Source organism: Trachymyrmex septentrionalis, unplaced genomic scaffold, assembly GCF_001594115.1.
Source record: "Trachymyrmex septentrionalis isolate Tsep2-gDNA-1 unplaced genomic scaffold, Tsep1.0 scaffold289, whole genome shotgun sequence".
In the NCBI taxonomy this organism is placed as follows: domain Eukaryota; kingdom Metazoa; phylum Arthropoda; class Insecta; order Hymenoptera; family Formicidae; genus Trachymyrmex; species Trachymyrmex septentrionalis.
In genome coordinates this window covers 151,658-167,344 of record NW_017305450.1, presented here as the reverse complement: position 1 = coordinate 167,344, position 15,687 = coordinate 151,658, and the positions used below count along the sequence as shown (strand labels likewise).

Genomic DNA, 15,687 nt, shown 5'->3' with positions numbered 1-15,687 from the left:
GTAGGATGCGGCTCTTTTCTTACACCACACACACACACACACACACACACACACACACACACACACACACACACACACACACACACACACACACACACATGTTTGCGCGCGCGCGCGCGCACGCGTGTGTGTGTGTGTCAACTATACGCATTTCGGAACAATTTTCACAAACTCCACGACATCGTATACAATACATTTCTTTGTACCTGCACTTTTTCTAAAGTGTTTGTATCCAAGTACCTGGGTGGTCGTATACATATGTGTACCATTAATGTATTAAAGAACAATACAAGCCGCCCGCATACCTCGAAAGACTGGACTGAATTTTCTTTCTCTTTCTTTTTCCTCTCTCGCTCTTTCTCTCGCAATTTGTAAAGCTTTTATTTCATTATATCATAAAGATATCGTACCATTCCACCATTTCTTCACTATCTGTGCGGTCGTGGCCAACTCACCACACGCCATGTCTACTTCCAATGCACGTCTTTCTTTATATTATCCATCGCCTTTACTTCGAGTGACTCTTGCGAAACATCCGTCGAATCGATATTTCTTTCACGAATAAAGCGGTATATTGTATTTGTCCCGAGAAATATGACGATACTACAGAGCCACAACCTCCTTCGAGAGGATATTGAAAATTTGATTCTTATAAGAAGCTGATAGTATAGAAGATGGTAGATTCGTAACACGTACAGTTTCATATTCAGCGGATGCTTTTTTAAACTGTTAAAATTTTGAAAAGAAACGTAGTCGAGTTACATACATGTTTAAAAGAAGATACTTCAATAGCATCGGATATACAAACAGTATTTTAATGTTTTTAGTTAATTTGAGCTAAACGTTTGTCTTTTACGTACGTTTAAGCCAAATATAAAACGTAACGCGTAAAAATTATATTGAATATCATTTTCTAACTTGGATTAACAAAATCTTCTAGTAGGATATCATGCTCTTTCGTGAAACAAATATAAATACATATATAACAATACAAATTGCGGTAAATCTAACAAAGTATTTAATAAAGAGATAAATGAGATAACCTCTCTTATAAACACGAAGAGATTCTTGTGTATGCGATGTTTTGTGAAAATACAAAAACTAGGGACTGAATTAGCTATACTTACCTTACTCTCACGTTTACTAGCTATTATGTAAAAGTATTATTCTCTTTTGACATTCGTCACAAAAACTCTGATTAAGATGTTGACCACTATATACCTCGTGAATGCTCGTTATTATTTCACGAATATGGATTTATTATCGAGGATAATATTAGCAGGGTATAATTTTCCCGGAAATTATAATAAAACAGTTAATAAAAAAGGATTGTGTTAAATGAGATATATTTATGATATACGCATATTCTAACAATTAAATATATTAAATATATCAAATATATTTGTAAATACACACGAATATTATGAATAAACACAGAAGCGCTCTCTCTCTCTCTCTCTCTCTCTCTCTCTCCCCCCCTCTCTATTCTTTCTCTCTCTCTCTATTCTCTATGAAATGATACTCTGAAACAATTACAAAACGTTCGTGAGTGAAGCGCTTAAACGGGCAGGTTTCTTGAGATGCTTTTATGGTAACGTTAGCGAGACTTTTAACGAAATTTGAGAGTCCATCAAGCTGGTGGAAAACGCACAATGGATGTTGGTACAGGATGTAGAAAATTATATTGCCGTTCATGTTGTTCCTCATTTTCGTCATCGTTCTTGAAAAATGCAGACTCACCCTCGCTGTTACAGTTACATTAGCCGCAAAGAGGTTTCAAGTTTAAAAGTCTACAGCGTGAAGTTTATTCCGAAAAGATATAGCGTCTTATATGAAACAAATAATTAAAAAATTAATAAAAATACATTTACTACAAAATTTCAAGTTTTTAATCTTTAATTAAAAAATGTTGATTAAAAAAATTCTCTCTTAAACTTGCCGTATCTCTTTTCATGTTTTAACTCTTTCAATAGAATAATCAATTTTTCTTTAATATATATTGAATAAGAATAAAAAATATGTATTGATAAATAATATATGTAGTATACTTAAAGTTTTGTAAGAAATATGAGTGTATATAATATTAACAATAGAAAAAAGAGAATTTCGCAAATAATTTTAAACTAATTCGTAATTGAAGATTAGCTCCTGTCAGCTTCTCCCCTCAATCCATTTGCGAGACGCACGAGTGCCTTAATTTTAAAGGTTGCAGAAAGCTATATTCTAATAATATTCGTGAACGACCGTTCTTTGTCTTCTATAATTTTACTCACGGTAAAGGTCCTAATTTGTTTTGTCACGCAGTGACAGAGGAAGCAGACATCTCGCGACGCCTTTATCGCGCCGTAATCGATAAAGCGAGAAAAAAGGACGCAGGGACATTCTCGCCTTCCAGGAACCCGCTGTAGTATGACGTACTGCCGGTGACGTGGACCGTGGAGGTGGACCTCCCGTCAAGAATTCTCTGTCTCCTCGTAAAAAAAGGTGGGATTGTCGCAACTTTCTCTTGCTTTCTTTCTTTCTCATTCTTAAAACAAAAGATCAATTATTAATTCGAAAATTATCTCACACAAGAAAAGTTAATAAAGTTAAAAAAATATCATTAAACTGTTATATTCGTGCCTTTTTTTATTTTTAGTGCTAATTATTTCGAAACAGAATAAGATCTATATAGTTAGCGCGATAGTTCAATTTAATATCAAAGGGAACGATATTTTATATGTAAACTGTATATTACAACGATTAAAATATGAAAACTCGCGAGCGATGCTCTTTTTTATTCTTTTCACTAATTCATGGGATCCTAAAACATGCGTCCTATTCTTATCAAGATTCTTATCAAGATCGCCCATAGATTCTTTTAATTGGTGTCTTCTCTGAAAACTTGTCCCGTCGGAGAGGAGCATTTATTGCCGAACGATTTGTAGATACAAATGAACAGTGACAAGAGGTGACAATTATTCGAATATAGGGATAGATACCTCTTTTTCTCCACTCACGTTAACTCGATCACAATCAGAATCTCTCTCTCTCTCTCTCTCTCTCTCTCTCTCTCTCTCTCTCTCTCCCCATCCCCCTCTTTCTCGTCTCTTTTTATATCTATCCTTCTCACGCGTCGTCATCGTCGTCTCATTCTCTTTCCTTATCTCTCACGCCATCACCCATCACACGCGCGACTCATTATATCCTCTCGCTCTAATTAACGAGCGACCTGTATGCGCCCGCCGCGCTGTGCTAGTGAGAACGAGATGAAGAATGAATAAGACAAAGAAGGAAAAAGGGAATGCGCAAGAGAGAATTGCGATTTATTGCGATCTTAAACAAATAAATATGCATTATTTATTATTATTGCGTACAAATAATTTTTAGAAATAAATAATAGATAAATAATAAAGAAAGAAAAGGGAAACGCAAAACAAAATGATTGATAAATGATTAAGAGAAGGAAATATAATTTCTCATCCTGAAGGAGGAATTATTTTATTGATACACGCATAATTCATGCATATAGCGATATGTATATAAGCATTTTGAAAAAGAAAGAAGAAAACGGAAAGAGAGAATGATAAGGATAATAGAGAAAGTCAGAGGTTAAAGGACGATGGGACATCGCAAGCAAGAGCGTGGAACAAAGAGAGATTGGATGAGACGAAGAGGACAAGAATGAGAGAAAGAAAGAAGGTTAGTGGAAAGGTGCGACGAAGAGGGCCGAACGAACGGGTGACCACGTGACCACCGGGCGGGGGTGGCAGGCGACATTTCGCATGCTCAGAACTGCTCAGCACAGGCCGCCTGCAACGTATCGCACATACACGGCGCGAGGACTCGCCGATACATCTCGATGCAACGCGCCGGGAAACGATGGTATTATAGCGAGTTCATCGTGAGTGATCTTCGCCGGGAAAACGTTTCCCAGTAGACAAAAAAAGTCGTACCAGGAAAATTGAAAGCGCACGAGCGAGTCTCTCTCGCAATCTCGCGAGCGTGGCGGTGATCCTGTCCGGGTGCAGGACATCTGACTGCAATCTGCATCCCTTGCGCGAACGGGCGGAGCGCTGATCCTGCGAAAGATCCGTCCACGATTCGGACGAGACTCTCCGACCGAAACGACGTGGATTTCATCGTTTCGACGACGTATCGCGTATTCGACGGTGTCTCTATCGTGTATATATATATATATATATATATGTGTGTATATATATATACATATACATATATATATGTGTGTGTGTGTATGTGTGTATGTGTGTGTGTGTGTGTGTGCGCGTGTGTGTGTGTGCGCGTGTTGTGTGCCGGGCGGTGCGCAAAACGTAACGCACGCGTAACGCAGGGTAGTGGTTGAACACGCACAGCATGATGTTTCCGTGGTCCTGGAAGATGCAAAGAAAGTGAATTCGGGCAAAAAAAAAATAACGAGTAAATGCGTGGATTCCGATACAACGTGTTTACGCGCATACGCACGTAGTAGATATACGCGCGCATTACGTATTCCCGGGATGACGATGCTATTGTCAAGAAGCAATCGTCGACGGCATCCTTGAACACGTTTGTCGGAGCACTCTGTTTCGATTCTGGAGCCAACGACGGAACGTAAGATTGTGATCGATGTTGCTTGATTAGATTTATCGCGAGGATTTCTCTTTTTTTCAATGCTCCTGACGGAATATCCCTTCAAACAATTAATGTACGTATATATTAAATCAGGATTTGTCGTTATCCATGTCAGATCCATGTCGCATGTCTTGACAAACAGCGATCTTGTTTTTATGACAACGCGCGCGGGAGTGAACCTTTTTAAAAATTAATAGTCTGGTGCCGAAGATAGAAATACGTAAAAATTTTATTAAAATTTTTAAAAAAGTATAAAAAAGAAATTTGAAAGAAAATTATAGAAGGAAAGTATATATAAGTTGGAGTACATAATTTATGTTTTGTCGATACACATGAAAAAAATATCGTATGAATGATCAGAATGAGTTGAAAATATGATTAGTATATTTGTATCTTTTATAAATTTTAGATAGTATTATCAATTGTTCAAAAAAAATTAACGTTATAAAATTCATTATCTATTTCTACACAAACAAAGTTTATTTATTTAAATAAATTTTTAACATGTCATCTTTCGTATCATAATTTAGTATATAATTTAGTATATATATTTGAAGATTACTAAAATTATTACATTAATTTTGCGTCACGCTTTATTAAAACTTTAAATAGATAATTATATTTATAAAATCTATAATATTTTAAAATTTATTAATGTGCTCTTTCTCTTTCATGCACAGAGTTTCATTAACATTTTAATAATTATCTATTTTCGAAGGAACACTCTTTGAAGAGATAATTACCTATCCTTTTTTCACACATATTAATTATGTCAAAAATTTAAATTGTCCTGATAAGAATACACGAATATTCTGTACACATGCATGTTTTTTCTAAAATTGCTAAATAAACGAGAAAAAGAGAGAAAGAAAGAGCCGAGAATTGCTACTCGCGGATGTTCGCACACAGGCATGAAACGTCATTATCAATTGAGCATGCGTAACTTATGCATCTCATTCGGCTCGTTAGAGCAATAATGTATTTTAATTGGCTATTGCGTAGTATTAGACAATATGGTCTCTCCAAAAAACTTGTCATGTAGATTACCAATAGTTTTATCGAACTATATTCGCAACAATTTACCAAACGATGCGCACAAATAAACAACATGCATAGAAGTGATAAAGTTCTAATATTTACTTTTTTATGAGTGACTTTACAGTGACTACAAAGACTACAAAGTTTAAAATAAAAACAATGTAAATGTAACACAAGGCTATATGAGTAAAAGCCGAATTACAGTTGCTAGAACATAATTATATTTCAAATAAAATAAAATGAAATAAACGTTTCGACGAAACATTTAGGTCATTATCAATGTTATTCCGTCGCTTGTTCGACCGCTCTTTCAATTACGTACTTATTCTACTACACTAAGTGATATTTATAAGAATAGAGAGAATATGCAGGTACATTAAATTGTGTTTTGTCACTTTATTTTATATAACTAGTTTAATTGTATATAATTATAATAAGGATATAAATCGTTCACATCTTGCAAATGTATAACCATTAGCATATAACTATTTTAATTTACCGTAACAAATAACAACATTGATAATGACTTAAAATAGACGAAAGATCTATTTTATTTTATTCTATTTTATTTGAAATATAATTATGTTTTAGCAACTTTAATTCGGTTTTTGCTCATATATCCTTGTGTTACATTTACATTGTTTTGACAAGTGAGCTTTATATATTTAGTTTTTTTAAATAAAAATAAAATATTATTTTAAAACATTATTATTCATAACGTCTTAAATTGTTCTCAGCGCTATAGAGATTAATATCTTGATATTCATTCATTTACAGTTTACTGATGTTGAGATTCAAAAAATAAAATATATTAATTAGAAGTTATTTATTCGTTAGGTCAATAAGATTTTAATAAAAAAAAATTTTAAACATTATGTGACATTTAGTAATTAACATTCTATATGAGCAATATAGTATTATTATGAAATATATATAATCCAGCTATTATGAAAAAAATCTCAGAAAAATTATATTTTTTTAAAGATAACAGTGTCACGAAAAAATAAGTATTAAAACTCATAATAGTAAATTTTCTCAAGAAATAATAAATTTAACTACTACGAAAAGAAGATGATTAAAAACATTATTTTCAAAATCTATATTTTATGTATTCTTTGATGCAGGTAGGTAGGTTCGGACAAAAAGCTTTTGTCTCGATAAACTTCTCTTGTGTAGTCATCCTTAGGCTTTTTTCTCTCTCTCTCTCTCTCTCTCTCTCTCTCTCTCTCTCTCTCTCTCCTCTCTCCTCTCCCTCCCTTTCCCTCTCTCCCTCCCTCCCTCCCTCTTTCTCTTTTTCTCTTTTTCTCCAACGGTCAACAACGTAAACCAAGCCATTAGATGGACGAGAGAAAAAACCTGCGGATAAGCACTAAACAACGGCATTCCTCTTTTGTCGCTGCATTTCGTTTTCCCTGATGGTTGACAGACAGACAGCCAGTCAGACAGCAAGCTAAGCAACTCGCCCGTGATAAACACTTCGGCACAGGCTTTTGTTTAGATAAGCGAAGTGCCTTTCATCTTTCGCTTCGCTGTACATTAAGATATGCAACTCGGCGCAGCGAAATAAACTGCGACGCTATATAGAGTGACAACAAATTTATGTCTCTGTATTCGGCGTGATAATATTTGATCAATCTAGAGAGCTGGATCTTTTAAATCTTTTTGTATGAAATGTGCTAGAAAATCGTATTAATTTATTCATCAAATTTAGGACCCGATTTCCTCACGATGATACTTTATTCCAGTATCTACATGATATACGCGTATATATGTATAAACCTAAAAAATCGTTCGCCATTAATAAAATAAAAATTTTCCAAAGCGAAGACAATGAACTGAGTTGATAAAGAGCTGAGTTCTGTAATCAGTTATATTCATGCTACACTTTTTTAATGATGATTTAATTTCATTCAGAATGTTAATTATAGTCTTTGATAAGCTTCCTTCAAAGCAATCGTACTTAAAGACTCTATTATCAAGATACTTAAATTGGTTATCAGCTGGAAAATCAAATTGTACTATTATTTGAAAGAGATTGCATATAGAAATGTATGTAGGACAAGAGTAGTCACATCTCGAGGAACTCTTGAAGGTGTCTTTCACATCATCATACGAAATATGTACGAGACATATGTACGCACACGCATAAGGGCGGAGTGCAGATATAGATAGTGACTTGGCAACATAAAGAATACATAATGCAAAGCATCGAGGAGGTTCCATTGGCTGGTTTCGGTGCCTCATGGTGTACGCCTACCCAGCCAGTCACTCCACCTCTTCGACACGCAATTGGCAGACAATAATCGAGTTCTCACGCGAACGAGTATCCTCGCGATCTTACAGGTGCGATCTTTCACCTGCAAGATTGCGTTAATGCATTATCGTTCGACGCGGAGTCGTTAATGTCTTGGATTTAGCTGCTTATTAGGGTATAAATTCATAATAACTCGGCATGTTCCATTAAATTACAAATTGTTGGAATAAAAAATAGTCATATATGTATACATACATACATACATGCATACATACATACATACATACATATATGCATATATACATATGTACATATAGATATTAAAATTAATAAAGATTTAATATATCAAAAGATAAAAATAATACGTTTCAACTACACCGAGTCTTCATCAGTTAATAAAATAAATGCTCAATTAATAAAACGATATAATTAAGCATCATGAAAGAAATCCAAATAATACAAAATCTAAAATTGTAACATAAGACGTCTTTAAATCGTCCTTTAGATGCAAAAAACATCTTATCTTATGACTAAGATTTTAGACACTTTTTGTCTGGGTATTAATCGCAACATTTTACCAACAAAGATATAAAAGTGCTTAATAATATTAAGCCTATTTTAACATCCTTGACGAACTTTGATATCAAAATACAACGCTAAATAATATATATAAACATAGTTTGTTACTTTAACATCTTTCCTCGCTTTATTGCGCCGAATCAACATATTTACAGTCTATTTCATCAACGCCAATTACTTAATCGGCCCTATGTGAGAGAGATTTGAATTAAGAGATAACCGTTTCTTTTGTGTGTTTAAAAAAATTATGGTTTAAAAAAACACATATAGTTCATTCACATGACTCACATGTTTGACTCATAAGTTTATATATAGAAACTAGTTTTATTTTCTATTGATTACATTTGATATTAATTTGATTTCTATATGATCACTATTCTGATATTAATTAATGTGTTTTCATCTATTAAAATAACAGTTACTTTCGAGAGATGAGAACTGGCGTCGATGACTATCAGTCATTATTGAGAGTTGAGACATAATTGAGACTCCTCGTAGACGAATGTAACATGTAGATTACAATTAATATTAACATTTACCATATGACTTAATTTAACATTTCTTGCTATCAAACGAATCAATATAATTTTAATCTTTTAACTGCATGAACACCGAACCTCATCTTTTCATCTTTGATTATTTTATGTCAAATTTTATAATTTATTATTTCTGATTTTTAATTTGCTTAGATTTGTGTGCGTGATTTTTTAAATGACTTTTTGGATGACCCTCTTTATTTACGCGATTGCGGTTAACACCTCTTTTATGACGCTTAATTAATGTCTTATTAATTAATCATTTATTTTATTAGCTGATAAAGATTTAGTGTCAAATGTACTATTTTAATCTTATAATATCAAAGTCTTATTTTTATTATTTATAAATTATAATATCTTGTTTCTTTAGCTCGTTCTTCAGTCTTCACCCTTTTATGTAGAGGTATATACTTTTTATTGCTATATTATTAAAACGCGTGTTTTACGTTTTTAATTTACAGATTCTCTCTCTCTCTCTCTCTCTCTCTCTCTCTATCTCGTATCTTTCCAATAAAGATCGACATCGATAATTTTTAAGTTATGAGTGCGATACAATTTTACTTTTTCGTCACAACGTTTATCTATTCTTTTATCATATTCTCGATATAGAGAGACAAATCGATAATTGTTATTACAGATAGAGTGATATGTTAACCGAAGACAATGATCCGACAAAACCAGCAGGGGTTTTAGACAATGCTGGCAACGTGTCTTCCTCGACAGAAGCCTCGGTACAGCATCCTCGCGCCGCAAACAATGGTAGATACAACGTGCAGCTACATTGGCGTAGAATAAATGCATTGCTATATAGATTCAAAGTTAAATATCTGTGTGGGAGATTTTATTCTTCCCTTGTTACATACAATATATTTATAAAAACTTAAATAAATTTGATTTCTATATTAATATCCAATTTGTTTGCCGGTACGCTCATCTCGTTAATCATACTTTAACCGCTTTGCATTTTGCTATTTTTACATTTACTACAATTATCAATGTTGTAAAAATACAATTGGAAAAGGAACAGCAATCAATGTCGTGAACCATTAAGCAAAGATGTATATATGAGGAGCAAACTTCCAAAAATGCATTTTGTCCAAAATTTCATTTTTTAAGTTAAAGGTGGCACGTGTTCAATGTTAAAAGACTCATATTTTAAGCTCTACGATGTTATGAAAGCATTTTTACACCAATTTATGTGCTGACAAAAATCTTGACATTCGAAGTATTATACATTATGTCTTTTAACTAGAGACAAACAAAATGTATTTGTTTAACATTTTTAGAAACTTTGTTTAGCAATTTTGTTGATTTCACATCTTGCTGATTGGTAAAGTTGTTATTTTCTGTGGCTATATATATAAGGCGCGCAATTTTCTTGTGGCTTTCTTTCTCGTTTTCGGAAAATTATAAATTTTGAACAAAACGCATTTTGAAAGTTTGCTCCTCATTGTATTACGAGCAATATAATTAATTCAATATTTATACATAACGGCTAGCCAATATGGATAAAGCAGGCATTATTCATTAGCCAGCCATTATGCATTATGCACGAATTAATCAAATTTTCCGCGCGCGCGCGCGCGCGCGTGTGTGTGTGTGTGTGTGTGTACACAGCATTTCGGAAAACTACATTTATAAACAAAATAATTAATTAATTAAACGTAAAAAATTTAAATGAGTTCAAATTAAATAACTAATAATATAATTTTATTCATACTAAAAATGACAAAAACAACCGACGAAACATTTCAAATTTAACTAATGTCCGTTTCTACTAATGTAGATTGACATTAATCTCGTTTTAACTTACTTTTTATCTTCTTCTAATTCTAACAAGTAAATTAACCCGAGATTAAAATTGATCTGCATTGGACTTGTCTTTTTCAGTCGTGAAAAATTATAAATTTAAATCAGAAATAAATATATACTTAAACTCAAAGGATTCAGAATATAAAACAAAATATTTTATCATTTTCATATAAGAGACCGAAGTTAAGAACGAAGTGCAAGACTGTCCTGAAAATGATAGCGTACCTGGTGGTGAACTGTATATTGATGAGAATGCCGAAGAAAAGGAACAGGAGTATCCAGATTCGATGGAAAAAGCAGATTACGGATCCCTATATGGCGCCAACCAATATTATAACAGGTATTTAAATGTTTAACATTAATTGTTGCGCGCTAGACATACAGTTCAGCGATTAAATGTCTCTTAAGGAGATTAATTTTATTTTGAAAAATGATTGTGATGAAAAGATATTTAATTTGCTGGAGTTATATATTTTAAATAAAATGATAAAATACAGAAGATATAACTTGCTGTATAAAATACTATCACATTGTATCTTTTGATAATTTTTTTTAAAAGATCAGATTATAGTCTCATATAATCGTCGAGCTGCATTTACATATTACACATGTGTAAAATTAATTTGATTTGCACAAATAGATCTTTATTATCCAAAACAGTTAGTTTTCATCATGGCTTTTTTTTCGTAGCCTGTATAACTCGCCACCTTACGGATCAACGACAGCTTCGAAAAACGCATCGAGTTTGCAGAGCTCATACTTAAGCTCTTATACATCGTCAGGCTCGATGACGCAGTATCCGTCCTATGCCAGTTACAATAGCGGGACAACGACCTTCCCGAATATGGCACAAAATATATCATCGGCTTCCCAGGTGAGAACGAACACGATATGTTCGATTTCCATTTTCAATCTTGATTTTTTCCCCAAATTTTTTGCGAATGATTTTACTTCCTCTTCTTTCGCAGAAATTAGATTATAGCGCTTACAGCAGTAGTTTGTACGGAAACGACAGGGTACCGCTCCAGTATTCCGGATATTATCCTATGCCCGGTTATCATGCGCCGCCTACTTCATTCAATATCGGAAACATCAACTTCGCTGGTAATCTTTTAAATGTTACGCGCTTTCTTATTTCTTAGAAGATGTAAATGAAATTTTTTATAAAAAAAAGTAAATTAATTATAACAGCTACATAAACTATTTTTTAGAAAGACAGAGTGATGCAAAATAAAACTTTTACATTCAAGTCGTTTAATTGGATGGTGGTTCAAGTTTAATTTTGAAAACTATGCAGTTTAAATATGTCGCATTATTATTCTGAAATTTTAATATTTTGACTCCCATATCAACTGATGTAAATAAAAAGTTTTACAATTCAAACAAAAATTATCCGCATGTTTAATTTTTCTTTATCAAATAGTCGCAATTAACGTTATTTTATATGTGTAAAAAGATTCGACCAAGTCGCTCACGTTGGATGCAACGACGCACGATGCAAGCGATCTGACTGCACGGGAAACCACAAACATTGAAGGTAATATTGTATATAATCTTTATATATATATACACTATCAAAGGGATAATATACATATAATTTTTGAAAGAATATTTCAAAGAAAGGATATATATGTATATAATGGAAAAGAAATATTTGTAAAAAAAAATCTGTATGACAACTTTTATAGTGGCAACGACGAAGCCATGCAGGCGCGGAAGGAGACAGAGCGGAAGCGGAAACAGTATCGGTTCCGCGGATACGACGGAAGCCGGCCCCGAGCGTATATTTATTTGGGACCTCGACGAAACCATAGTCGTGTTTCATTCCCTGCTAACCGGACAATTCGCCACTAAATATCGTAAGGATACAAGCCTTCTAGCTCAAGTGGGGTTCAGGATGGAAGAGATGATATTCAATTTGGCGGATACGCACTTTTTCTTCAATGATGTCGAGGTGATAAAAATTTCCTAGCATATATAAATTTTAAACAGGATGATTACCACAAAAGTTAAATATTTAAATAATTTTTATAGATTCAAAGATATAAAAAAGATGTTTATAACTATCCTACATACAAGTATTTATTTAACTAACATTTTTTATATAATAATTTAAATAACATTTAATCTTAATAAGTATATAATTATTTATTTTATTTCCTGAAAAAATATTTTCTAGAAAACAATATAGAATGTTACTACTAATGTAGTTATTATCATTTATAAATTTACAAATAATACTTGAGGTATTTGATTTAAATATTCTGATATAATTCATTTCCTAGATAAAACTTTTCCGAGAAAGAAACTTCCATAAGTTGACCATGTGTTCTTTAAGAACTAACATCTGCAAACTTATGTGACTGCTTGTATAGTATAACGGTTAGATTTCAGCTAGAAACACAATGAATTTTTGAATATTTTAGTTCGAGAGTAAAAAAAAATATCAAAGCCTAAATGAGCCATATTTGAACCATATGCTTTGTAGTTACGTATATATATATATATATACTAACTCGTACAAATTTGCAAAAAATTCAGCGTATTATTTTTTCTTTCGCAGGACTGTGATCAAGTGCATATAGATGATGTTTCGTCGGATGACAATGGACAGGATCTGTCATCCTACAATTTCGCGACCGACGGTTTCCAGTGCGCGTCTGCGAACAATGGCATATGCCTGGCATCCGGTGTGCGAGGAGGCGTCGATTGGATGAGAAAGTTAGCATTCCGCTATCGTAAAATCAAGGAAATCTATTGTAATTATCGGAATAACGTGGGTGGCCTTTTGGGGACAGCCAAGCGCGAACAGTGGCTACAACTGCGTTCCGAGATCGAAATGTTGACCGATAACTGGTTAACATCGGCAGTAAAGTGTCTGAACATTATCAACAAGAGAAGCCATTGCATTAATATTCTAGTAACGACTACGCAGCTGGTACCCGCACTCTCCAAAGTTCTACTATTCGGCATCGGCGGAATATTTCCTATAGAGAATATATACTCTGCTTCCAAAATCGGTAATTATCAAATATAAAGAAATAATTTAATATAATTATACAAAAATATAATTATACAGGGTGCCCCAAACTGTTTAACATCGCTTGTGAACAGGTAGAGCGGACTAAAGTGAGTCGAAAAACCCTCTACCGTTTTGTAATTTTTGCAATAATTAATAAGGTATTAATTTTTAAAGATTGTTAGATAAGCGAGTAATTGGTCTATCTGCCCACAAGCGATCCCATACAGCACAGAAAGATTGCAGAATGATTTCACTGAAATATTGCAATATTGCATGGTGGTTGTGAGACGTTGTAAAATTCCAACAATATTAAGATATCCGCTTTTTGTTATATTGCAACAAAACGTTCTAGCAATATTGCAATGTAATGTATTTAAATAAATTTTTACAAGGCTCTAAAATAAAAACTATTTCTATACATATATCTCACTAACTTTAATTTTTCTAAACAAATCGCAAATTCTAATGATATGTGATTTCCAAAAGCAATTTTTTATGATAAAATATTCTAATAAATATAGTATTAATTCTAAAGAATAAATTTATTCGTAAGGATGTATGTGTGCCCCGAACAAACTACAATTATTATTTACATTAATATAATAATACAATCGCTTGGTAAGTTAATCGCAGTGATTCTTTTTGATTCGAAATCATTCCGAGTCAGTTGAAATTAATTTAAAAAATGACGGTATGAAATTTATCAATAAAGTTCCGGCGCTGGTTTATTCTTGCGTTCACATCAGAGGCATAAATACATTATCGATCACATAATTAATATTTCGTTTTTAACAGTTTAATTGCTTATTATCTTATCCGATAATGATGCATTGATTGTATCCAAACTCGATATTATACAATCTTTTGATTTCATATTTAAATTGAATATAAATTAGCTAATGAAATAGTCGTCAAATAATAAGTCAATAAATTTTTTATTTATTTAAATATAAAATGAATTATATTAATTATATTATATCATAAAAATAACTGTTAAGACTGTTAGTACTGTACTACATAAATATTGTAAAAATTTATATTTTTATATTATTATTATTGTAACAAAGAATTACATTTATATTGTAATTAAAGAATTACAGTTTTGCAATGTTTGTGGAATATTACAAGCATATTACATGACATTTTGCAGGCATATTGTTAATTTACATTTCTGTAATACCTCTACAATGTTACATTGCAATCTGCAATATTGCAACATTGCAGCAATATTGCTTCAATCTTCTGTGATGTATGGGATGTGCCAAAAAGTTTAAAATATCCTGTATATATTTGATCACAAAGCCAAATTTTGGCGATTCTTCCATTATTTGTTCCATAACATAAGTTACGTTTTTGTTTTAGGAAAGGAGAGTTGTTTCGGTAGAGTAGTTGCCCGATTTGGCCGTAGATGTACGTATGTGGTAATAGGAGACGATTCTGACGAGGAAACAGCAGCGCGGGCACACAACTTTCCCTTTTGGAGGATAAATAGTCACTCAGACATTCAAGCCCTCTATACTGCCTTAGAAATGGGATTTCTTTAATCAAAAGTATATATGAAAATCAGTCTCTACCAGGAAACATTTCGGTCGTATGAAAAATTGCATGACGTGTATTTCTGTGCGAGTTACAAGAAAAACTAACGAAAAAGCTATGCTTAACCAGGGAATGGAAGAGTTACTATTCCGTTACTTTTTCCATTCTTTTTTATAATAACAATTTGATGATGACTTTGCAATTTTTTATGGCTATAATGATAACTAAGTAAACACTAAGAACTGCGCTAAAGTTGGGAAAGTTATTTTGAAAAGTAACTTGCATCATTACGCATTTAC

At 32.8% G+C, this 15,687-nt stretch overlaps 1 protein-coding gene across 7 annotated transcripts; it reads left to right on the top strand.

The window, feature by feature from the left end:
* Nucleotides 1–2,411: 2,411 nt before the first annotated feature.
* Nucleotides 2,412–15,687, top strand: LOC108749285 (eyes absent homolog 4). Of its 7 annotated transcripts, XM_018487870.1 has the most exons (10): nucleotides 3,808–3,864; nucleotides 4,331–4,590; nucleotides 9,656–9,777; nucleotides 11,005–11,170; nucleotides 11,521–11,704; nucleotides 11,799–11,934; nucleotides 12,287–12,367; nucleotides 12,519–12,784; nucleotides 13,394–13,850; nucleotides 15,215–15,687. In XM_018487870.1, the coding sequence occupies exons 3-10, from the start codon at nucleotides 9,666–9,668 to the stop codon at nucleotides 15,394–15,396; spliced, it is 1,584 nt and encodes a 527-aa protein (XP_018343372.1). In that variant the 5' UTR covers nucleotides 3,808–3,864; nucleotides 4,331–4,590; nucleotides 9,656–9,665; the 3' UTR covers nucleotides 15,397–15,687. The 7 variants fall into 7 exon arrangements, with proteins under 7 accessions (XP_018343374.1, XP_018343373.1, XP_018343372.1 ...); XM_018487872.1 differs by lacking the exons at nucleotides 3,808–3,864; nucleotides 4,331–4,590 and adding an exon at nucleotides 2,412–2,484; XM_018487871.1 differs by lacking the exon at nucleotides 4,331–4,590 and having other exon boundaries at nucleotides 3,793–3,864.